The sequence below is a fragment of the Rattus norvegicus genome, chromosome 1 (genome assembly GCF_021556685.1).
Source record: "Rattus norvegicus strain SHRSP/BbbUtx chromosome 1, alternate assembly SHRSP_T2T, whole genome shotgun sequence".
In the NCBI taxonomy this organism is placed as follows: Eukaryota; Metazoa; Chordata; class Mammalia; order Rodentia; family Muridae; genus Rattus; species Rattus norvegicus.
Window position 1 is genome coordinate 24,286,105 of NC_141534.1, and position 26,315 is coordinate 24,312,419.

The following is a 26,315-nucleotide window of genomic DNA, read 5'->3' on the forward strand; positions in this document are numbered from 1 at the left end:
GCCTGCTGTTTCTTACGCTTTTCTACCGACCTCTAATACCATGGCCTTCCTTGTTTCAGGACAGCTATGACGGAAATGAGTGTTTTCTGTCATTGAAGGTGGGGTACGGGGGGGGGGGGGGGTAGCAGCAACCTTGACCGTTCAGGCTGCTGTGGTGATCCAATCATATGTTTGCTTCAACTGCAGATTTCTTTCCCCACCCAACTTCCCAAGCGTTCTCTTCTGCTTTGTCGAGGATGCTGCAGCCATTGAAGGTGACTTGGGAGACACAGAGTAAAGCAGAGCTGGTGACTGTGTTCAGCCACATGCTTTTATTGAGCAAACACTGGGATGCCAGTCTCTGTGGCACACCGCTTTCCTGCTTGGTTTGGAAAGGCAAAGCAGGTGAACTCTTTGTACGTTTCAGGCCAGCCTGTTCTACATAGTGAGTTTCAGAGTAGCCAGGGCTACAGAAAGAGACCCTGTCTCAAAGCCTGCATGTAGGCAGGCACGCACGCAGGCACGCACGCACGGCATCACCATTAACAATACACTTGAGTTTCTGCTTTGTGGCTGGTGCTATGTGGCCAGAGTACATTAATTAGTCAGTACCAGCTTCCCCAGTACCGTGTTATCATCTTTCCTCCACAGGAAGATCTGTTTAATTTATAAACAGTTCCCTTTAGATAGCGATTCCAGTGATATCACAGTATTGCTATTCTTGGGTGTTTGGTGGCAATATGAATACTCTAGTTTCTTCCATGGGAAAACACACAACTAGACCGTGGGTAGACTTGGCACAAAGTGCAGTATGACTCTTAGCCATTGGCCGTTAAAGGCAGTGTTTAGAATGAATTTTTTTTTAAGGTCAGGAAAAAATATAACTCATAAAGGAATTTAAAACTATTTTTGCTTTCTTATTTTATTTAAAATGAAACATTCCCACCTCCTTTTTTGTGTTTCTTTTTTTAATATAAATACATCAAAGGGAGTGTATTTTCATTTGTAGGTCATTAAATGCCCACGCTAGGATCTGAGACTTTAGAGGACTTAGACCTATTGTATGACGTTTGCAAGGCTGTCCTTAGACTAACTTGATCTACTGACCTAGGCCAGAGTGGGCATAGAGGATACAGATCCCAATAAAGCGTGCACAGATAAATTTACATTTGCAAAAGATTCTTCTTAAAAAAAAAAAAAATCCTATCCCAGCTGGGTGTGGTGACGCAGGCCTTTCTTTATGTGTGTCAGTACCCAGCAGGCAGAGGCAGGCAGGGATCTGTGAGTTCCAGGCTGGCTCTGGAAAGAAGTTCAAAGGCAAGCATGTATTACTTTAATTTTTACATGCGAGTGCTGAGCAGGTAAGTCCATGATTCCCTTAGGACAGTCCAGACAGGAGATGGCAGGAGAATGACTTTGGGACTTGCCTACCAAGCGTCACCTTCCACACTGCAACCTTCAAAGGCTTTGTCTTCCCTCAGTTTCAAAGGACAGAGGTGGGCAGGCAAGATGGCTGACCCATCAGGTATAGGTGAGGACCTGCGTTTGATCCCTAGAACCCTCATGGCAGAAGGAAAGAAACAACCACCAGGTCGTCTTCTGACTTCCACATGTGCTTGGTAGCTTGTGAGCACACACAGACATACGTACACATCACACACACAAATACATGCATAGGGAATATATCAAACAATGGAAAGGACAGAGTTGTGTTCTCAAGGAACTATTTCACCATTTTATCTCTAAAAGGATACAAACTATATATAACTCTGTTTTAAGTTTGAAAGATATCTTCTTGATTGGTAGGGACTGTAACCAAAAGCCAGAGAGGCCTGAGAAGTAGCTGCTGTATTGTAAATTTGAGAATGATGAACCTTCATTCCCAAGCAGAGTGGAGGGATGGAGTACAGTGTTGGCGTAAGTTCCTTCCAGTCCTTAATTTACTGTTTCCTCTGGTGTGGAAATCAATCTATCTCTAGTTCCATCAGTCACATGCTCTGAACTCGAGAAACCTGCAAATCCTAGCCAGAGGACTGGTTGAGATTTTTGTAAATAGAAGTTAGTCAGAACACAGCCCGGCCTGTTGTTTCTTGGGCCACCCAGTGACTGCGTTCTCTATGGACAGAACTGCCTCAGCAGGCCACACTGTGAGGGTAAAACCAAAAACACTCAGTACTGGACAACAATCTGCCTTTCGTGGCCAGCCCGGAGCTGAGTCTGAGTTTGAGTCTGTGATTAGCCAGTTCGTAAACCAACTAAGACCAGTGTTTACAGTGAGCATCCTTACAGATGGGGGAGTGCTTCGGATATGCTTCTTCCTCGGATCCCTTCACAGAAGTGACCAGGATGACTTTTCCATGGAAGACATTGCATGATGTCCCAGGGTCAAGAACCGAGGGTCCATGTTTTCAACCTGTAAACATCTAGAACAAATCCTTTATCTGTGGGAAATGCTTACTGTCTTCAAAAGAGGATGTCTGTGATTGCTAAAGTAACCCTCTGGTGGCACACTGGCTTGAAACAGCACACTGGGAGGTCTGCAAATGGTGTGCTTTATAATAATGGTGAAGTTTTTTTTTTAGACTGGGTGTTGTTGTTGTTGTTGATGATGATGATGATGAAGAAGAAGAAGAAGAAGAAGAAGAAGAAGAAGAAGAAGAAGAAGAAGAAGAAGAAGAAGAAGAAGAAGAAGAAGAAGAAGATGATGATGATACAGGATTTCTCTTTGTGTACCCCTGGCTGCCCTGGAACTAGCTCTATAGATCAGGCTGGCCCTTACCTACCTTGGCCTCCCAAGGGCTGGGATTAAAGACACGTACACCATAGGGTTCATTATCACTGTACTGACAGCAAAAGCCCTGGTGGCACGAAACTCTAATCCCAACTCTGTGAGTTCAAGGCAAATCTGATTGATAGACTGAGTTCCAAGACAGCCAGGGCTACACAAAGAGAAACCTTGTCTCAAAAATAACAAACAAACAACAAACAAATGAACAAAAAAACCCCAAATGAACAAAAAAGATAATGAAAATAACATATAGATTTTATGTGGTTTTATAAAATAAAATAAATATAAGCCTAATTAAATTCCAAGTTAAAAACATAGCATTATCTTAACCCTCAGTCTTTAAATATAACTCCTTAATCTTTTCAATTTTAGAAGCTGTGTGATAAGTTTATTATCTTATCTTCCTTAAAATGACAAAAATAAGAAACAAAAAGGAAAAGGACTCTCTTCCCAAATTATTTTAGAGTTGCAGGAGAAAGCTGTGAGTGGGTCAAGGTGTGTTGAACCAAATACTGTCGGCGGCAGCAAGTCCATCGGTGAGGGATGTGATCTGCTGTGCACATCATTAAAAGTTGACCGTGTACAGGAATGAATAAAGAACCTATTTCTGGATGACCAGCCACTCATGAGCAGTAGTTGAGCATCACAAAACCTAACACAGCTCTAGAAGGTTCAGTTCCGTAGCAGGGAAAGGCAAACCCATGGAGACAGTAGAAGGACCATCGGCTTCCAGGCATAGGAGTCGGGAGGGTGATTATTACGTGATGAACGGGGCATCTTCTGCTATAGTAATGTTCTTCCACAGGATGGCACATGGCCAAAGCACCGAGAACGAACCAAAGCTGGGTGCACCTGGGTATGATCCCAACGGCCAGAAGGCTGAGGAAGGAGGATGGAGAACTCAAGGCCAACCTAGGATACATAAGGCCCTGTCTCAAACCAACAACAGGGACAAGCTAATCTCAACGAAAACCACAATGCTGAGGAATGATGATGTATTTGCTGGGAGTCTTGATAATGGAGGATCCTCTGCACGGGGAAGGAAATGTAAATCATAGAAAATCTTTGTACCTTCTGCACAATACTTCCACCAGCCCCAACCTACATTAAAGGTTGACTTTAATTAGATAACACAGCAGGAGGGAGGCCGGTGAGATGGCTTTGTGGGTGAAGGCCATTTGATCCAAGCCCAGTGACCTGAGTCCTTAGGACTCATATAGTAGAGGAGAGAATGATACTTACCTAACTTGTCCTTTAACTTCCATGTGTGTGTCAAGGTGCACATGCAAGTACACACACACACACACACACACACACACACACACACACGTAGACCACACAAACGCACCACACAAACGCACATGTGCATGTGCATGCTTGCACACACAGTAAGCATAATTTTTAAAAAGGAAAACACAGCAGGTATGTGTTGCAGACCTATGATCTTATCCCTGAGACAGAGGAAGGAGAACTGTAAATTTAAAGCCAACAAGTTCCAGACCAAACCAGCATCACATAGTCAGAATCTAACTCAAGAAAAGGAAGTTAAGAGGAAAAGGAGAAAGGAGGAAATAAAAAAGTGTAACAAACTCTGGATTCTATTTCCTCCTTACAAGCATGAATATACAATTTTTTTAAATTGATATCTCTGGCACAAACACAAGAAAAAGGTTTCAAATTCCAGAACAACATGCCCCCAGAAAAATAAAGAACTTACTTCACCCCCAGGTTGGATCTCCCAGGAACGGGACTCCTCCGGAGATAGCATCCCCCTCTGGAAAGTGTGGTCACCTAGGCATGATTGACACAGAGCAGGCTCGAAGTCTGGCTCCCCGGGAGGAAGATGCACCCCAGCGGGGCCAGTGTACTTCAAGTTGGGACTCTGATGCTTGTCCACGCTGACCATGGGGCTCTTGATCCATCTGCGTACCTGAAAGTGCAGAAGAGAAAGTAGAGAGATGCCAAGGTCGTTGTTTACAGCACTCGGCTAGGAAATGCGATGAGAATTCTTAGTTTCTCAGACCTTCCAACCGTTTCTTCTAATCCGGGCCATTCTGACTGTTCTTTCATCTCCCCAAGCAGCTCCTCAATTATAGGCTTAAGGTAATGCTACTTCCTCTCCTGTTGTAACAGTTGCAACATTTCCATCCTACCCCAGTTGCAACATTTTCATTGTACCCTATTGTTATTATCTGCAACACTGGGAATTGAACACAGGACTTCACACAGGCTAAGCAAACACTATACCAAGCTAGGGCCTGAGTCTTAGGTTTCTATTTTCATTTAGTTAACATTTTACAGGGGAAGTGCTTATCTTGGCTTACAGAGTAGGCAGATGCAGTCCACCATGGTGGGTAAGGAATGGGATAAACGGCTGCATAAATATGTATGCAGCTAGGAGTCTAATCCAGCAACTGATGGAACAGGAAGCAGAAAATGCTGGTCCATCCCTGCTGGCCTTGCCACCCGAGAAACTGAGGCAGGAACATGAAAAGTTCAGAGCCAGCTTCAGCTACCGAGTATGTTCCAAGATGGGTAAGGAACACTTGAGCTGGATGTGCAGTCCCTCTACTCGGGGGCCTGAGGCAGGGGGAACCTTTTAAGGCTAGCCTGAGCTACAAAGTAAGATTCTGTCTCAACAGCTGGGAGGATGGCGAGGCTGGGAATGAGCTCACTCCAGTAATTCTAACTACTGGGAAGATGGAGACCAGAGAACAAGTTCAAGGTCAGTCTCCGATTTGCAGGCAGTTCAAGGCCAGCCTGGGCTACTTGGGAGCCCAAGTGACAGTGAATGTTATCAGTATGAGGTTTAGACTACAATAGACACAGCTGTGTTCCTTGTTAAGAGTCATGGGTGGTCCCCCTCCCCTTTACAACAGTCAGTCTTTTACATTTTATTTTTTTTAATAAATGTTAGGTTGCATCATAATTGCTGCTCTGGGCTGCACTTTCATTGTTTAGGGGCTAATGTTATTTATTTACAAGGCCCTTAAGCAATTAAAACCACATTTCTCTATTTGTTTATATTTGTGTGTTTAAATTTCCTTTATCTGTCTTATTTCTGTGTCCTTTCTCCTTTACCCCTCCCCCCCCCAATTCCCCGCCTTTCCCGTGCCCCTCTCTCTGAGAGATCTTACTATATAACCCAAGGAAGCCTCAAACCTGTGACCCTCGTGCTTTCGTTGTCCAAGGACTGGGTTTGTATGATACCCGACACCACCATGCCTGACTGAAAACTCTAGTGCCTCTCTCTTCTCTCTCTGTCACTGAGCCCTGTATCCTTTTCAATGTCTGTCTCAACTATCACTTTTGGAGTCTTAGCAGGTATTCGTGCCTGCAATCTCACAACTTGGGAGGCAGGAGGATCAGGAGTTTAACAAGGTCAACCTTGACTTCATAAACCACGCCTCAGGCAGGGCTGTGCTGGTGTACACCTTTAATCCCAGCACTTAGAAGGCAAAGGCAGGCCTATCTCTGAGTTCAAGGCCAGCCTGGTCTACAGAGCAAGTTCTAGGACATCCAGGGCTACACAGAGAGATCCTGTCTAGAAAAACAGAAACAAAACAGAACATCATGTCTCAAAAATGTTTTTTAGACCATAAGATGAATAAATACTATTTTGAATTTACTATTATGACAGGCTGTTTCCGTGGTATTTCTTGGATTGCAGAGCACTACAAGTACACTGGTTGGTGTATTCAAAGGCATTTGTTGGGGCTGGGGATTTAGCTCAGTGGTAGAGCGCTTACCTAGGAAGCGCAAGGCCCTGGGTTCGGTCCCCAGCTCCGAAAAAAAGAACCAAAAAAAAAAAAAAGGCATTTGTTATGGGTTGGAAGGTGGCTCAGTGCATGAGGACTCTGAGTCCCATATGTCTGGCATCCTAAGGATTCCTGCAAGCTGACAAGTCAGGACAGAGGATCCCCAGAAGCTGGCCTGCCCTAAGTGGCCACAAAGAACAAAAAGAACCTGTGTCACAAGCAGCATGAAGGAGGGTACCCAATGCCCGAAGATGTCCTCTGATAGGGATGCTTTGTCACAGATGTGCCCGCACTCACACAGCACACTCACTCACAAGGCACACTCACTCACAAGGCACACTCACTCACAAGGCACACTCACTCACAAGGCACACTCACAAGGCACACTCACTCACAAGGCACACTCACAAGACACATTCAGAAAGTACACTCACTTACAAGGCACACTCACACAGACATACTCACAAGGTACACTTACACAGGCACTCACCAGGCACACTCACTCACACAAACACACCCAAACGTACCATACATGCACACACACAGAGAAATAAAAATGTTCAGTTACAGCTTAGGGGTACGGCTAAGTAAGAGCAGTGTTTACCTTCCAGTGTAAAGTTTGGTTCCCAGCATTATAAAAGAAAGAAGTTTGTCTGGATCATGAGTGCAGTCTAAAACCTAAGCTTCTGGGATAGAACAGAATCTCTATTCTTGATGTAGTCTCAAGTTTGTTTTGGAATTGGAGTTTTAGGCTGTAGTAGGGACTGGATTCACCCTGTGGCCCCTTGAATGCTAGGCAAATGTCCTACCACTTAGCTACGTCCCCAGCCTTCCAAATGTGTTTCTGATCAGCCTAGAAGTTTTATTTCAGACGGAAAATATTTTGTTTTCTCCTTCTTCAGAGGGCTTTTGAGCTTGAAGCTGGTAATGGTTCCTGTTTTATTACCAAACTTGAGTTTGAAATTAATCTTTTTCCTCCGGCTTTCTTTCCATCTCTTTTAACAGATCTACAAACAGATCCATCTTCCATTTTATTCCCAAGTCACAGGGCCTGATTACAATTATTCTTAGATTCTGAGCCACCATGTGGTGTTGCTAGGATTTGAACTCAGGACCTCTGGGAGAGCAGTCAGTGCTCTTAACCACTGAGCCATCTCTCCAGCTCCTATTCTTAGATTCTGAAAGTTTAAATCTCCCCTTGCCTCTATGGACACTGAATTATGACTTGAGGTGTGTGTTTATTTACTAGAAGGACATATTATTTCTCCTATGAAATACATGAAGTTTAGTATACAAGGCAGAACGTGAAGCAGGTATTGTGAGTGGGCTCTTCAGGGGTTGAAGGTCCCTATTTCCACCAACCTACAGAAAGCGCTGGGCAGTAAAGGCAGAATTATGATTACAAGATGTCATATGCGTGGGCATATCCCCAGGTCTGCATTTCGCGGGGGAAAACCAGGCAGCAAACACAGAAACTTGAGATGGAAAGCCAACCGCAGCTTCCAGGAAAGCAAAAGAAAGCAAATGCTTTTGTGGGTTTATTTGGGAAGTATTGTGTCCTCTTTTCCCCCAATGTTGATTCTTTGAATCCATTGCACATCTTTCTCTGAAGCTAAGAGAAACCAATACTTTGCGCATGTGCCAAGAGCAGACGTGTCTGTTGTTTTAAATCAGTCTGCTGTGGGCACAGTGAGGATAGGTCTCAGACACCGAGACACTCTTAACGAATGAACGCATGAGAATATGGTCGCCTCTCTGCAGAGAGTGGAGCTAGGGAAGGAAGTAATCTATCTGTTCGGGAGTATCAGAGAAAATCATCACAAAAGCGACATTTTCTAGCAGGAATGGAGACGGTTGCTCGCTTTGTCTTGGTTTAGCCTTCACTCTGGCTTCAGGCTGTTCCTTACTTGCAGAAGACTTTCGCTAGCTTTTTAGTTCCTTCCCGCTACTCGCAGATTTTCACTAGCCTTTTAGCTTCACGAGTGGTTTTTTATGGGGCTTTAATTAAGGCAAGGGTTTATGGTATTTACTCAGCCTCAGAAATCCTTAGAGAGTGGTTCGGGTGTGAGATGTGAGTACACGAACACAGGCTCCCTCTCCAGCCCTGCAGCCTGGGCAAGGTGCCCTCCAAAACTGCTGAGCAGAGAGCTTCCCTCAGGCCCTTAGGGAATTCAAGCTCCAGCCCGCCCCTCTTAGGGATGGCCTGAGCTGAATTGCTTGGTGGAGGGAGGGTTGTGAGTGGCTTTGGGAACCCTCAGAGACCGGCCACAATGGCTCCGTGCTGGAGGCAGCTGTGTGTGTTAGAGCCGTGAATGGCCGGATACAGAGGCAGTCCTGGCTGTGTGGCCACCTGGGTCTCATTTGATTCGGAGCTCCACAATAGTTGTGAAGGGCCTTGTAAACAAACGTAAACCTGAGGAGACGTCCATCTAAAACAAAGCGAGAGTTCTGCCGCTGGGGGCTCGGAGAGTTTAGTTCCAATCTGAACCGGATTTAGGAAGCAGTAATCTGTGCAGCCTGGAGTTAAAGCTTAAGACCATAACTAGAATTCTGGGCCGTGACTTGGTAAAGCACTAAACGTAATTCTTTGCTAAATCTAGTCTGCCTTTGTTTTTATTCGTTTATTTGAAAGGGGGGAGGGAAGAAGCTATCCAGAAGCCACAGTCCCCTTGGAGAGTTGCCAGATATGATTAAGGAGATTAGCCAGCTTTTAGGGATTTTCCACTTGTGGTTCTTTTTCCTATTATGTAATAGTAAACAGATATTGCTCTTCATATAAAACGGCTTAGCTGATAATGATATTATCAACTGATGAGGGAAAAAAAAATCATAGCTCGTCGGCACTTCTATACGATCCCAGACGGCAGAGCCTGTCTCAGGATTTCTGGAGGGCGAGCTGCCTCTTTCTCAAAAGCCATGGGAACCAGAGGTGGAAACAACTGTAATTTCAGAGAGGCACCCTTTTACCGTGGAAAACCTACTGTTTCTCTATGGCCGTAGTAACTTTCAAGTCCCCTACCCCCACGCCCCCAGTTGGGTAGCTCCTGGGATCCCAGCCCTTTGGAGGCTAGGGCAGGAGGAATTGGAAGGAGTGAGTGTAAGGACGACCTGGGCTATTGTTATAAGTTCCAGGCCAGCCTGGGGGACCCAGGAAGAACTTGTGTTAAACAAACCAAACCTAAACCTTCAAGAGCAAAACAAAGTAAAGAATGAAAAACAGATACATGTTTAAAAGCCTTTTAATCCTGATATAAGTCCGTTTTCCGGTGAAGATATTCAGGCAATATAAAAGGAGGATCTCCTGCCCCCAGACAGGACACAGGGAGTATATGATCTCTCACCTTGGTGCCCAAAGAACTATTCCACAGTCTCCAAAACTCGGACCATGCAGTGACATGGACTTAATCTCCTTACCGCAGCGATATCTGCTAATTGTACGACTCTTTTTCCTCTGAATATCTTCATTGCTTATATAGAACCACATGATTTGCTTTTTCTATTTCTTCTGCGTTTGTGGACTGTAAGGATAAGATTCACTGCGTGGCCTCTTTTAAGACATAAGCAATATGGACTTACAAATAAAATAGTAGTTACTCTGTTGTTTTTAATGAAAATTATGTTAGCTTAGGGAAAACCACGAGCTTTGCTAAGGTCCCCCTATGAAGGCAAGATCTACGCTACATTTAGTTTCATCCCTTATATAGCCATGCCTGCCCTGAAGAGGCGCCCTGACTGAGTGGCCTCTGGGATTCCCCAGCTCTCCACGCCTTTGGGATTTCCCAGTCCTTCCCATGCATCCTGTTCTAGATCCCCAAGGTCTAATATTGGATTCCTCCAGGTTTGGTCCTCCTCTGGAGGGGTCTAGAAGGAGGAGAGAGGATGGAAGGGGGAAGAACACACATTTCTGTACCATCCTCCATGTTGTAGCTCACAAGAAGCACCACCCTCAGAATCACTACACACCACACAGAGTGCTACACACCACACACAGACTTAGCCTTGAATTCCAAGCTCAGTGTACTGTGAGTGTTGCACACCACGTACAGTCTTATCCTTGAACACCATGCTCGGTAATTTAAGGTCCCCTTCTGATTCCAATAAAATGTCATTCACTGATCAGTGGTAGGCAGAGCTCAGGGACTCATTAATATGAGTGTTTTGAAACGGAGATAAAATCGTAGGACTGATCCTCTCTTTTGAATTTGTCTTGGGCAGAGGAAATGAAGACGAGGAAGGAGGGAGAAGGTAGAGGAGGAAAATAGAAAGGAAGGGAAATCACTGTGTAAGGGTCAATGTGTGCTATTTACACTTTGGCGATTAGAAAACAAGATGCAGGCTGGAGGGTGGCTCAGGGGTTGGGAGCTCTGACTGCTCTTCCAGAGGTCCTGAGTTCGGTTCCCAGCAACCACATGGTGGCTCACAGCCATCTGTAATGAGATCTGATGCCCTCTTCTGGTGTGTCTGGACAGCTACAGTATACTTATATACTTTAAATAATTTTTTAAAAAAGGAAAAGATAACAAGACTCAAGAAGAAAAGAGCTGCTGGTCTAATCTCTGAGCAACAACCGAGGTTCCTCCACAAGCTTTCAGAGCTTCCTCTCCCATCCCTCCCAGAAACTCCTCTTCCAGTAATTTTAACCTCTTTCTTCTTCTAGACTATTGACTTTAAACACACCAAACTTGTTGTTTTTGCAATATCTCTAAAAGCTAGCAAACTAAAAACAGCCCCTTTACACCCACAAACTCTGCCTCGTTCCAGCATCCCTGGCCCACCACCACGACTTTTTCTGTTTTTAGCCAAGTTTCACAGAAAAATGGTCTTCATCTCCTTACCTCAAACTCTCTCATACCAATGCACATCAATTTTGTACCTGAGCAAATATGGAAAATCCGAAGTCTGACCATTTTAAATTGGGACCATCTTTCTCTTTCTCATGTAGCATTTAAGGAGCTCAACAGAGCTAGACTTAGTGTCATTGCTCATCCCAGTACTAAGGGGGCTGAAGCAGGAGGATCAGGAGTTCAGAAGAGGCATTGCTACACCTGAGAGGTTCAGGCTAACCTGGGATACATGAGCCCCTGAAACAAAAACCCACAACAAAACAAACAGCAGCTTTTCTAAGGGTAGGGGGACATTCCAACAAAAGTCAGTAGCTGTCGTGCAAGACAAGGACAGAAAGAAACATGTGTGACCTTTAAAAGAGGATGCTGGCTGCATTTCAGAGGGGACTGAGAGGAGCCTGTGTTTCCTCATGCAGCAAACATTTCACGAATGTACTCCAGAGGAGTCTCTTGGTCCGAAAAGCCCAAAGCCACACCTAGAACTCGGCTCCCACCTTTGTAAGACTGAGAATATGAACAGCCCCGTCTTGGGGCTGTATTCGGGTCAAATGAGAAGATCATGTCAGGGAGATACTTTGCCCTGATGAACACGGTCTATGGTTGATACTATTATGATTATAGCTTCATCCCATGAGCGTTTTATATAAAATCACGGGATAAAGGATAAAGAGATATCTCAGCCCGGTTGGGAGAAAGCAGAGAAGGCCCCTTAAAGGCAGTGATGATTCAAATAAATCTTTAAGGCTAAGTAAACCCAGGTGAAATAAAGGAAATTTCCATTCCATTCCAGGGACTGTATTTCCAGTACAGGGGTCAGCAGAGGCGGGATCTATTTGGGGTGTTCCAAAGACAAGTCCAAGAAAGGAAAGTCGAAACTTATATTTTTTTAATTTTTATGTTACATTTATTTAGTTTGTGGATGTGGTCCAGTCTAGGCAGGTTATGTGGCAGTTGGGTGTAGTTGCTGTTTCCTACAGTGTGGGTCCTGGGGAACTGAACTCAGGCTGTCAGTCTTGGCCACAAGTGCCCTTACTGCCCAGCTGTCTCTCCTGCCCACTGTTTTTTAAGGAGAGATAGGAAGAGTGCGTCACGATGCCTCTGAAGTGTCTGCACCTGAGAGCCGGAGAGCCGGGTTATTAGATAACTTTGATGTGGCATAGGCTGCGGGAAAATGTGAGCAGTTGAGTCAGAAAAGCTAGAAAAGAGATAAGGCCCCAACAACAGCCACAGGATGGGAACGCAGTGGAGGATGACTCAAAGGTATCGATTGCTTCTCAAGTCTCTGCCCTTCCCATCCAGGCTCATCACCACTCTTGGTCTTGGTACTTCTGTTTCTTCTGGCTTCTTAAAAACATACAGACAAGGTAGCTTGAATCTGTCCTGCTCGCTAGAACCGTAACATCCATCCAAACACCATATGCAGTCTGGCCAGTAGCTGGTGAGGGCGGTGCTAACTTCCCCATTGTCTTTGCTTCAAATCTGTGTATGTGTGCACATTCATGACCTGGCGCATGTGTAGGGGTCAAAGGACAATGTCTCCTGTTGGTCCTCACTTCCTGCCTTATTCTCTAGTTTGCTGTTGCCTACTCATGACTGGTTGGCCCGTCAGTTTCTGATGAGGTGCATCTCATCTCTCTGCCTCCTACTTCTGGTATTACAGATGTGCTTGACTGTCTTCAGCTTTCAGTGCATACAGAAGATCTGAACTCAGGTCCTCATGCTTGCATGGCAACCACTTTACCCACTGAGCCATCTTGTCAGGAAGGATGTCCTGTAAGAAATTCCACGAAGTTCTTTACTTGCTGCCTACTATGCCAAGTAACCTCTTGCTTCCCTTTGTTTTTAGCATGAATACGTTGGTTGCAGTTGTCTGAATTGATGTCATCACTCACTAATACATGTTACAGGAACAGAAACACCCACATCAGTGGTTAAACCTGGATATCATAGTCGGGAACACCAAGTTGTAGAGGTTTGGCCTGTTGCTATGTATTGTGATGCTCTATTCTGTATCCCAAGGTCTAGTTGCCTCAAGATGAGTGAATTCTTACATGTGCCAGCTTTTGTTGTGCAAACATTGCTCCTTAATTTAAAACTCTCGGTTAATAAAAATGCCTACAGCCTGTAACTGGGCAGGAGAGAGAGGTAGGTGGGGCTTCGGCTCCTTGGCTTGGGGTCTGAGGCAGAGCCAACAAGGAGAGAAGGAATAAGAAGGAGGAAGGTGCCTTGGGGAGATGGATTGTGAGCACAAGGCCTGTTGGAGTAGGAGGGGCTTAGTTAAGGAAGTAGACAAACTAGCATAAGAGTTGATATCTGCCCAGCTCTAATGCTGTAAGGCTTACTATAAATATAAAAGTTGTGTGTCTTTTATTTGGGAACTGAATGATCTAAGGTGGGGTAGAAACCCCCAGATAATACTTACTACAACACCAAGTATGTTAGGTTATAAATTCCCTGGTGCACAGAGTCCACCCCACGTCCTTTGATCTTCCACCCTGATGGAAGGACTCAGTCATACACTTGAGACAACCATCTGACATCTAGCTGCTCATCAGGATCTGACTGATGTGAGGGTTTACTTATTGAAACGAAAAACTACATGCCTATTGCTTTCCTCGTTTATGTCCCCTTGAGTGGGTGAATTCCCAACCCCTCCCCACCCCGCCCTCCACTCCCCGATGCCTCTCACTGGGGACATTTACAAAGCTCCTTCTATGTGACGTCTCCCAAGCCTGCTTCCTATCTCCTTTCAAGTTGAGTCACTCACAAAACGAGAGAGAGTCAGTCATCCTCTGACCAGAGTGTAACTCGGTTTCTACCTCAGGCAGAGGGTGGAAGAGGATTTGGAAGACAAAAGGCTTGCTTTATCCAGGGCTCTGTCCTGGGAGGGCTGGCCTTGGAGGTGTGCTGGAATGAGAACACAGAGGTAGGGGGCCAAGTTGGCAATGAGGCTGGAAGACTGAAACACAGAGCTACTCTACTCACCACAGCTGGTTTTGTACTTAGGCCCCATCGAGACCTAGGAATAAGCATTGCCTATGGATAGAGTTTCAGGCTTTCCTTTAGGTGCTCCTAAACATAGACATTCAAAGGGAGGTTTAAAAAATTCAGGTATGTTTGTGTATGTATGTTTTTAAAGATCAGTTCAGGTGGTAGAATGCTTGCTTAGCATGCATAATGCCCCAGTTGGATCCTCAGTACCACATAAATCAGCCGTGGTGGTACATACCCAGAATTCCTGGCCCTTGGGAGGCAGAGACAGGAGGATCAGAAGTTCGAGACTAGCCTCAACTTTTCAAGGCTGGACTGAGAGCTGTCTCAAAATAACAAGGAAGCATTGAGCTAGGGATGATAGCACAGACATTTATATCCCAGCAGTAGTTAAGGTGGATCTCTGGATTCAAGGTCAGCCTGTTGCACAGAGTGAGTTCCAGGTTATCCATGGCTACACAGAGAAACCCTGGCAGAGAATTGAACCAAAAAATACCTAAAAGAGCTGAAACCAAACGAACACACCAAAAACCATGAAATGACCACAACCAAGTATAAAACAAAACAAAACAAAACAAAACAAAACAAAACAAAACAAAGAAACAAAGAAAAACAGCAACAGAAGAGACTTTCTACAGGGATGAAGTGAATGAAGAGAACTGAATTTCATTCAGTGGCTGGAGATGCCATGATTCAGAGCCCTGGCTGCTCTTCCTGAGGATCTCCACTTAATTCACAGGACCTACATGGCGGCTCAGAATCATCTGTAATTCTACTTCTAGGGGATCCTATACCCTCTACTGAGGTTTGCAGCCCTAGGCGCATAGGTGCATGCGTGCGAGCACGCATGGTCAGGACGCATACACATCCATGTGGGTTAAGCACTGATCATGAAAAGTCAGAATTAAAAGAGAGGGGCTGGGGATTTAGCTCAGTGGTAGAGCACTTACCTAGGAAGCGCAAGGCCCTGGGTTCGGTCCCCAGCTCCAAAAAAAAGAACCAAAAAAAAAAAAAAAAGAGAGTCAGATCAGCTCTAGCTTTGCAATGGCCTTGAGCAAGACACGTGAGGCTTCTGAAAAGTTTTCAGTGTCGTTATGCATCGGATGGAGGTCACGGAGCAGGTAAGTCCCGGACATGTCATAGATTTGAGACTATTCACTGGAGTAGTACTCAGACAACTTTGATCCCCCTGTGTCTGGGGCACATGGCACTCGGCCCAAATTTATTGAATGAATGCATGATCAAAGGGCATTTGCTCGACCCTGAACATTTTCTTCCTGCTGGCTCTCCGATCACACTCTTCCACAGCTCGGAAGTTTTTTTTTTTTTTTTTTTTTTTAAATAAATCTTTTTTAAAGCTTTATTTATTATATGTAAATACACTGTAGCTGTTCAGACACACCAGAAGAGGGCATCAGATCCCATTTACAGATGGTTGTGAGCCACCATGTGGTTGCTGGGATTTGAACTCAGGACCTCTGGAAGAGCGGTCAGTGCTCTTAACCTCTGAGCCATCTCTCCAGCCCCAGCTCGGAAGTTTTAAAGTAAGTTAAGCTTACTTTAAATAAATAAATAAATAAATAAATAAATAAATAAATAAATAAATAAATGCAAAAGGTTTTAAAAATCATCTCACTGGGGTTGGGGATTTAGCTCAGTGGTAGAGCGCTTGCCTAGCAAGCGCAAGGCCCTGGGTTCGGTCCCCAGCTCCGAAAAAAAAAAAAAAATCATCTCACTGTCTTAACGAGAGTTGTCAGAAAAGCCATTTCAGTTGCAAAAATAAAGGCCAAATGAAAGTCTTATTTGTTAGACCTGTGTACATTGCTTAATTAAATTGAGAGAGGTAAATAGAGGGACGATTAACCCGCAGAGAGCTAGGGGTGGTTCTGACAGCTCTGCTCATTTGTGGCATGCTCTCATTCGAACTGCATGCACACCCCCTTTCAGCTTTATACGAAAACAGCTTTCTCCAAATTCCCCCTGTGCTGTCTTCGTAATGGTTTCTATTTCTGTATTCTATTTTTTTCCCTTCGCTTCATGTTTTATAAATGAAGAAATGGTAAGGTTTAATTGTTCCCTGAAAGCAAGAACAGAGCCAAAACTAAGAGGGGAAAAAAAAAAAAAGCTAGGGACTGGGTACCATACTAGGTCCAAGATTGTGCTCAGCAGACGGGGGGAGTCTGCATTTGGATGGGTACAGCTGTTTAAGGATATTATGGAAATTTCTGAAGTTGGAGAATTCGCTATACTTAATGGCTCCACAGGTTTTTTATGCCCAGCAGGACATTGGTCAGAAGTTGAAGGTCAGGGCGTGGAATAGAACTTGGTTGGTAGAGCTCCTGCCCAGCATGTACGACGAGGTCCTGGGTTCAATACTCCAGTGCCTTTTCAATACTTCAGATCAGCATTTGGGAGCTGGGGCAGGAAGACCAGAAATTAAGTCCTCCTCTAAAGCCACAGAGGTTGGTGGTTTAGCTGGAGTGTGCTAAAGCTGGTTCTGTGGCAGTAACTCTGACCACTGTTTCTTAATGAGCCCAGGCTCACACACCAGGGAAGGCACTGCCCTGTGGATTGAGCCTTTCTATAATTAGCCAATCCGATGGTGGCAATCCCTCCATTGAGACTCCCTAACTCCCTCTGGGCTGTGTTGTGTTGACAGCTGAAACTGACTATGGGAGGGAATGATGAAAATAAAATGTTATCCTCTGCTATGGAGTGACTTTGAGGCTAGCCTGGGGTACATGATTAAGACACAACATGAAACAAAACAAAAACAACTACAAAAGCAAACGAACAAACCCCAGTAAAATAAACAAAAGGAAATGAATATAGTCCAGTTGGGGGAAGAAGTCTACAGGCAAGGGCAGTCAGAGACAGCCCCTCTTCCTGCTGCTAGGAGTCCTACAGGAAGACCAAGCTGCACAACTGTTACAGATGTGCAGAGTGCCTAGGTCTGTCCCACACATTCTTTAAAGAGAAATTAAGACAGAGGGATATGGGGTGCGGTTTATCGCTGTTGGGGATGCTTTCAGGGGAGCTAGTGGGCAGGGCCTTACTTGGTGTCCCTGGTGCTGGCTGGCCTCAAGGAAAGCACAGGGTAGGTGGAGGGAGGGGTGGGAAGGAGAAGGGGAGGGATGAAGTGAGGGAAAGACAGACAGAGTGTATAGGGAAGGGCAAACTGAAATCAATGGTGTGGTAGGGAGCATCTGTGGGACAAGCTAGAAGCCTAGGATAATGAGAATGCCAGGAACCTGTGAGGGCAGTTAAAGCTCTCAGCAACCGGAAAATGGAGCGGCCATCTCCTGTAATCAGAAAAGACTTCCACTGCCCGGACTGGGACACCAACCCAGCCACAAAACCCTAGACCCACAATTTCTCCTGCTTATAATACGCGCAGGGGTAAAAGATGGAGCAGAATTTGAGGGAAGGGCCAACCAATACCTGGCCCAGCTTAGACCCATGCCATGAGAGGAAGCCCACCCCGACACTGTTAATGATATTCTGCTATGCTTGCATATAGGAGCCTAGCATAACTGTCGTCAGGGAGGCTTCACCCGGCAACTGATGGAAACAGAAGTAGAGGCCCACAGCCAAACTTTTGGAGGAGCTTGGAGAATCCTATGGAAGAGGGGAAGGAAGGATTGAAAGAGCCAGAGAGGTCAAGGACACCACAAGAAAACCTACAGAATCAACTAGCCAGGGCCCATGGGGGCCACAGAGACTGAACCACCAACCAGAGAGCATGCGTGGGACTGACTTGGTCTTCCGCACATTTGTAACAGTTGCGTAGCTAGGTCTCCATATGGTACTCCTAATAGCAGGAGCAGGGGATGTGTCTGACTCTGTTGCCTGCCTTTTGATTCCTTTCCTCTAACTGGGCTGCCTTGCCCAGTCATGATGGGGGAAGATGTTCCTAGGCCTAGTTGATATGCCAAGGTGGGTTGATGTCCACGGGAGGCCTCACCTCTGCAGGGAAGAAAGGGAGGGTGGGAAGATGGCAGGGAGGGGAGGGGAGGGGAGAGAGAAGAAAGGGAAGATGGGATCTGGAGATTGAGATGTAAAGTAAATAAAAAATACAAAGAGAGGGGGGGATATGGCTATTAACACGAATCTGTCTAAATGGAGAGAGAAAGAAAACAGGAGAGGTTTTTCAAGTCAGAGACATCTAAACATCTAAATAATTGTAATAATTATAAAGTCAAGAGGCCAGAATCAAAGATTTCCCAGGAGAGACCATCTTTCCAGAACTGGCATCTGGCCTGCTCTGCTAGTGGCTATCAATTCTAGACAGTAGAGCCAGAGAGAGAGAGAGAGAGAGAGAGAGAGAGAGAGAGAGAGAGAGAGAGAGAGAGAGAATGAATATATGAATATGGTGAATATGTCTATAACACAGCACATTTACTCGACCCTAAGCCCCAGAAGAAAACCTTTCCATAGATGAAAACTGATAGGAGATGTGGCAGGAAATGATCGTGGATGCTCCTGGCCATGACGGCTCATCACTGATCCGATCCTTTACTATAGAATAAAATACATCAGCTACGGAGACTACACAAGTGTGTATTAGCAGATGCTGTCATCACTCTATAGCAAGCTGGCAAGAAACATGTAAACACTTGCTTAGCTTGGTTGGGGAAAATTTGGTTTTTAGCATCTTGGTACCTCCTTCAATCGGTGCACTTTGGAACACACATGCACACGTGCGCGCGCGCGCACACACACACACACACACACACACACGGAGTACAGTTATATGCTCATTCTTTTTCTCTCTCTCTCCCTCCCCCTCTCTCTCTTCCTCTCCCTTCTTCCCTCCCTCTCTCTCCCTCCCTCCCTGCCTGCCTTAATAAAAACAATGTTTCATTCTGAAACTCAGACTGACCTGCCTCAGCCTCCCAAGTGCTGAGATTCCAGACACACTGTATCACACTCAGACTGATAAGGCAAGCCCTCCTCTGTGACCTCCTTCTCAAGTGGGAAGGGCTTTTCTCAAAGCCATAACTGGGTCAAGGTCAGTACTCAGGACACCTGCCAGCTGGGATGAGTGTGTGCATCAAGTGACAACATTCAGGAAACTCTACAGCACATTGGCCACGTTGGTTTATCAATCCAAGTGTGTGTGTGTGTGTGTGTGTGTGTGTGTGTGTGTGTGTGTGTGTCAGTCCGTCGGTCTGTCTGTCTGCTTGGAGACAGAGTTTCCCTGTGTGTCTAGCACTGAACTTACATTCTATAGCACTGAACATATTCACAACATAGTCTAGGTTACCCTGGAATTCACAGCAACTCTCCGTCTTCCTCACCCTCAGACGGTACAAGTCCACTGCTTAGACTATGGAGAGGTTTCCCGAAGGGATGGCAGCAGCCGTATCCTTGAGCACGTGGAAAGGCTTGAGATAAAGGTACGTCTAATAAGAGACAGTGAGAGGCAGAATCCCATTGGGCTCAGATCTACGGAGTGCATTTCAAAATGCAAACCCTGATGTTGCTAGGCACAGGAATGAAATTATGTGGGAAGAAAGCCACTTTTAGTTCCAAAGACTTCACAGGGTCGGCAGCAGGGACATTGTGCACAGATGTTGGTTATGCCATCCCGGTCTGGCTCGCTCTCTCTCTCTCTCTCTCTCTCTCTCTCTCTCTCTCTCTCTCTCTCTCTCTGTCTTTCTTTCTTTCTTTTTTTTTCTTTTTTCTTTTTTCTTTTTTTTTGTTCTCGTTATTTGGGTTTTGTTTTGTTTGGTTTGGTTTTGGTTTGTTTAGGCCTCCTGATGTGCCATGCTTCATTTCTTTGGGGGCTGACTGGTGGAGAGTTACTGAGCTGTCCCCTGGTTCAGGCACGATCAGCTGGGTCTGTTGTGGGCAGGCACTTACAGGCACATGGTAGTGGCAATTTGCTCCCCATTATGGAATTATTTCAATATTTTGAAACCAGCATGGGCTTACCAGTGAGCATCAGACAAACATCAGTCAGGTCTAAGGAAAGAGGAGATGCTCCACATGTTTGTGGAGATGACAGTCACATCAGGTGGCAATAGTAACTGCCAAATTGTTAGCATTCTTCATGGTTCACTCCTCGTGCTGTCTTGATCCTCAGGTAATCACATCCCGGGCTTAATCTCTCTTGCACAATCTCATCGCCCGTGAATGCTCCACTCAGAACCAAAAGGTAACAAAGGGTCTTGTTTCTTTTTCAGGGTTTTTGGGTTTCGTTTCGTTTTGCTTCTGAAACAGGAACTCCTGTAACCCAGGCCGGCCTCAAGCCCTGTGTACAGCAGAGGATGACCTTGAACTCCTGACCCTTCTGTTTCTACCTCCCAGTGGCTGCGATTACAGGTATGCTCCCCTGTTCATGGACAACGGACACAGGATTGATTTGTTTCCATTCATCTGCCAATATGTAGTGTAAATAAAGCAAGCGCTTTAAAAAAAAGAGCAAATGATCCGAGCTCAGAGCGTGTTAATGAGAAGATATAGAAGAATATTTTGGAAATGTGGAATGAAATTTCTTGGGTGGAGTGGATTTTTACCTGTAGATACTTTGTCTAGCGAAGTCACTAATCAGTAATAGAATAAACATGGAGATAATACTGACAGCCAGAGACGTTGATACTGGCATGCTCACCATGAATACCAAAAAAAATGCTGTTCCTGTGTAAGTCGGGCAGCTGGGAATACTAAAGAAAGGTCATTGTTATTATTGTTGTTGTTGTTACTATTGTTAGTTGGGCTGCATGGTCCCTGTCTGTACCCCTAGCAGGTGAGAGGTAGAGGCAGGAGGATTAGGAGTTAAAGGCCAGCTTCAGCTACATAGTGAGTTTGAGGCCAGCCTGGGCATCCTGAGACCTTGTTTCAGAACAGAACAGGTCTTTAGTGGGCGAGTGATGGGGCTTAGAGGGGCTTCTCTCAGTCCCACAAGATGTGGCTTGGGAACTCAAGGGCACCATCTTAAGTGACAGCTTAACCTTCTTGCTCACTGCTCTCTGTCATCCCCTTCCAAGCCACTGTCCTCCTGGTTCCCAAACCTACCTTCCCAGGGCACAGTTCTGATCAGATGACCTCCTTGCTTCTTACCTTCCAAGGCTTTTACTGAATAAGGTTCGAGTCTCTGTGGTTAGCATTTCATCTTGTCTCAGCTACAGTTCACGTTCCTTGAATATAGCTCGGATCCGGTGCGTTTATGTACTAATTTAGTTGTTTCCGTCGTGTTGGAGGGGGAGGTGGGACCCAGGGCTCACTGTTGTTACACAGGGACACTGTTTGTGGAGATGATTCTCACTGCTGCCTTCCAACTCAGTTGGTCTCAAACTCACGATCCTCTTGCCCCAACCTACCGAGTACTGGGATCACAGGTGTGCATCACCACGCTCAGCTTAGAGGATGATCAGGGTGGGTGGAGTAAGTATATAAGTCAAGTTCACAAGGTCATTGATTGCCGGGAAGGTGTGGTGGCTTGCTGAGATGCTCCCCCCCCCCCATTGGCTCATACTGCTGCATGCTTAGTCCCCAGTTGGTGAACTTTTGGGGAGGGATCAGGAGGTGTGTCACTGAGGTGGGCTCTCTCTCTGCCTGCTGCCTACAGATGAGAATGTAACTCTCAGCAACTGTCCCAGATCCTGCTTGCATGCCACCTTACTCAGTACTTTGACGACAATGGACAGATCCCCTGAAACTGTAAGGCAACCCCCAGGTAAATGCTTTCCTTTGTAAGAGTTGCGTTGGCCTTGGATGCTCTTTGCAGCAATGAAACAATAACTAAGACAAAAGTTATCTGTGGTGTAGATAACATCCATAACCAGTTGAGGTTAGACAGGTTTATCATTAGGTACCAGGGTGGGCTTCATTCTATTGGCTCAAAGACCTGAAAATCAACACTGAAATATCCTTGAGTAAGAATTCTTCCTCACTATCAGAGAGCATCAGCACCAATCAGACTTGATGCCCCATCAGTGCCACGGCCATATTCACTCTCTTTATAGCTACCTCTTAACTGTTACATGTATCTAGAGAACCCTTACAGACAGATAAACAGGAGCAAAGATTAAAAAGCAAGTCAGGAGACTCGAGCCACAGGTTTCCAGTATTTGGGCAGCCATGCTGTGAAAGGTGCTATGGGGGACGGAGGGCAGAGGAGGAGGCTATGGATGAAGACCCCGTCGGCTTCCCATATACCTATGTTAAAGGGAGCCTTCTCGTAAAGAACGCAGCTGCCTTGCAGAGCCCACATCAAAGAGGACGTCTGAGATCGTCAACTCTCTGAAGTCTCAAAATTGAGCAGTTTTGATTCCAGGCATTAGCTGAATCCTTTCCTTACGGCTCTTTGTAGCTCTGTGGCTTTTATTTGCTCTTGTAATGCTTTCCCCCCTCAAACTTTGCCATGGCCTATATAAATATAAAATATAATAACCCAGTCTGGCCTGCAGAATGTCTTAGACTCTCACCCTGCAGACTATAAAGCTGAGGCCAGCCATGGGCGGGGCCAGCCATGCTGCAGCAGATCAGGACTTGATTATGGTTAGCAAATTTGTAAACTTTCTGGTAATGTTTTTCTTAAATTTTTTTTAAAATTCATTTTATGTGGATGAATGTTTTGCCTCTATGCATGTCTGTGTACCACATGCGTGCCTGGTGCCTGTTAGAGGCCAGGAGATCCCTTATTACAGATGGTTGTGAACTGTTGTTTGGGAGCTGGGACTAGAACCCAGGTCCTCTGGGAGAGCATCATGCGCGCTCTTAATCGCTGAGCCGTCTCACTAGCTCCTGCAAATGTTTTTCTTTCCACATTGGTCAAAATCCTATGTAGGCAAATGCTTTTAGTCCTGTGTGAATTTCACAGATATTTTCCACAGGATAGTGCCCAGGAAAACTGGTTCTTTAGCATGTGCACACACAGGATCTTCCCTGCCCTTGGCTCCAGGGACTCTGGTCTCACACACTGGTGTTAGACCTGATATCCAGCAGAGGAAGACCTTGGATTTCTGACCCTCTCGCCTCCACCTCCCCAGTGCTGAGATGACAGGCCTGGGCCATCAAGCTTAGCGTGAAATTTTATTTGAGACAGGGTCTCCTACCAGGCTAACCTGAAATATGTCATCCTTCCATCTCAGCTGCCCGAGTGCCAGGACGCTGTGTTTGTAGGGATAAGCCATCACTCCTAGCTCGAAAAATAGACTTTGAAAACATCTTTGAAATCTGCAAATAGTATTAATTATTGTTTCGAATGCTCGTCGCCCCTTACAAAATCATTGAGTGAACCTTAGGAAAATAGCTCCAGAGCCGAGAGGGGAATTCCTGTGAAATTCATGCTGTATGTGTGTGTATGTGCCCTGCCCTACTTGCTGACAAGCATGCACAGGCTCCCGGGTAGAGCACATTTCTCCCCTCAGCGTCGTTATGTTCTACAGGACTACTTGCTACAGTGTTTTCTCCCCTACTCTGCACCAACTCTGACTGAGATATGGAGCCGATATAAAGTATAATTACAACATAATAACATTCCCTTGCCACTGGAGATGAAAATAATAGATTTTCTTATTTGAAACGAGACACCTTTTAACTGGACTCATTAGTGCTTCGATGGAAATTACGCCCGTTTTTAACTCCCTAGGTCTAGTCACCTTGAAGGCTCTTGTGTGCGTTCTGGTCCTGGTTAACATAATTGCATTCCACTTTCTTTTATTTCCATTAAATTATATACAATTATATTAGCTTAGCGAGACTCAGACTTTGAAATGTTTTTAAAATGAATTTCTAAAATGGGAAAGGTACTGTTTCACATCATCTGCAGAGAGCTAATAAAGCTGGGGCTTGAATACACTCTCATCGTTTTTTTAGCTCTTAGGATATCCATAATGTTCTTAGCTATAAGCTCTTTACCGTCTGGCTGGAAATGAGATTTTTAACCGACTTATTTGGTACTTTCCAGAGCGTCAGTGTTGTAAAAATGTTTTTACCTACTGATTAGGAGGCAAGCTTGTTTTGAAAGTTGAGGCCATCCTAAAATACAAGGTCACTGACATAATCTTCTAGTTAACACGGGTTTCAGATCTTGTTCAACAATCTTCCATAGAATGGCCTACAAAATCATTCCTATCTTAAGATTTCTGACTAAATTAATCAATGCAGGTTAAGACACACAAATAGGAGGGGGGGGGGATACGAACTACTCTTTATACTGCATAACAATGCCAATTTCCTGTTCTTGAGACGGGGTCTGGATAGGTGATCTAGACTAGCCTCTAACTCACATCCTCTTGCCTCAGAGTGATTAGATCATATACATGAGCCAACTCAGCGACGAGTAGGCATCTAAGAGAAACAAAGTACTTCTTCCTCAGTATACCGTGAGCTACTGGAACTGGGACCCTAACTTGCCTCTGATATTGGAGGGAGAGCCAAGAGTACCGACAAAGAGGCTAAATGGATAAATACTCTATCCTACTGCCAAGGGCCCAGTCTTACTCCGAAATAGCATCCATGTTCAGCATGATTGGATGAGCCTTGGAAACTGTCTTGGGACAGTCACATTGGGAAATCCCAAGAGACACAGGGAGCACGGCCTTAGAGATATGGCCTTTGGGGAAGACATAATGATCTTCTGGGGCTGCTGCTGGAATGAGACTGGTCTTGGCTCTTTATACATGGGTTTTAAGACTGATGGACACTACCATACATGGACAGGGGGAAGGAAAAGGAGACATTGTATAAATGGAGTCTAGAGGGACTCCTATGGCTCTGGTCCTATAGATAGCGCCTGAAACAGACTTTCTCCAACTTCTTAGACCACCTTTAGTGTCCTCAGAGTCTCCAAGGTCACTGGTTCTCAAATGCAGGCCTTCTCTGGAGAAGTCAGGAGAAAGTGAAGCAACAAAGCCTTCACTGGAATAACAAAGGAAGCATGCAGAATTGGTGCTGGACCCATAACTAGAACTTTCAGTTCATTAGGTGAGGTCAGAGCTTGGAACAGAATTTCTATGATACATCCTGTGGAAGGGACCACACCTTTGAAAGGCACCAAATAGTCTTTCTTTGGTTCCTGCCGTTCTGCTGTGTCTCTGCCCCTCCCTGATCACCTGAAACCCCGCTTTGGTTTGGCTTGGTTTTTTGGGGGGTTTTTTTTGGTTTTTTTACAGTTCTGATAACCTTTTTCTCCAACTGAACTTCTTTTCTTTCTTTCCCACAGGGCTAAGTTGTCAAGTGACTCTTTGCTAATCTGATTAACTGCTTTGAGTGTGTCCCAGACCTTACATACCAACTGGTAAAAGGAGGTCACTTCAAATCCTGCCTGTTCGTTGTCCCATAAATCCCATATGGGTATGTACACATGTGTTCTTCTGAGTTAACCTCTTCTGAGTGTCTAACACCACTTCTGTTAGGTTGCCGTGCACGGCCAGACTTGCTGGTGACTGCTTGACATCCTTGGATGCTCTAGGAGAGTGGTTCTCAACCTGTAGCTGGAATCCTCATCTCAGTTATTTACATTATGATTCATAAAGGCAGCACAACTACAGTTATGAAGTAGCAACGAAATAATGTTATGGTTTGGGGCAGGGGTGGGGTGGTGGGGTGGGGTAGGGGAGGTCACTACAACAGGAAGGACTGTAGCATAAGGAACATCAGCAATTGGAAAGTTGAGAACTGCTGCTACATCTGTTCTCAAAGGCTGTGTCTCCGAATGCATTAATTAGCAGGGATTGTGGAGATCACTTCCAGCACAGGAATCTGGGAAGACGCACTTGAACCATGCCCTTCTGAGAACACTTTGAGAGGAGTTTGGCCATAGACATGCAGCGGAACCCACACAGTAGTCAGTGTGGAGGCCAACAGGAACGAGCAGGGCCAGAGGAAGCAGAGGGTGCAACATGAGAAAGAAGTGGAAAGGAACCTAGAGAGACGAACCACCTAAAACCAAGCCCCCCTTTCCGGAGCAAAGCCACAAGAGTAGGTTTCGTAAGTGGCAAAGAG

General features: G+C 45.4%; 1 protein-coding gene across 2 annotated transcripts in view; it reads right to left on the bottom strand.

The window, feature by feature from the left end:
• The window catches only part of Sgk1 (serum/glucocorticoid regulated kinase 1), a 118,409-nt gene that overhangs the window by 64,762 nt on the left and 27,332 nt on the right, over positions 1 to 26,315 (bottom strand). The window contains exons 1-2 of one of the 2 annotated variants that reach the window (XM_087551592.1): positions 4,791 to 4,838; positions 4,485 to 4,697 (exon numbers count right to left, since the gene is read on the bottom strand). In XM_087551592.1, the coding sequence (XP_087407718.1) occupies positions 4,485 to 4,697; positions 4,791 to 4,820 (243 nt within the window). In that variant the 5' untranslated portion in view covers positions 4,821 to 4,838. Of the gene's footprint in view, positions 1 to 4,484; positions 4,698 to 4,790; positions 4,839 to 26,315 lie in introns of those variants that run through there. The other variant, XM_087551590.1, reaches the window with a different exon arrangement.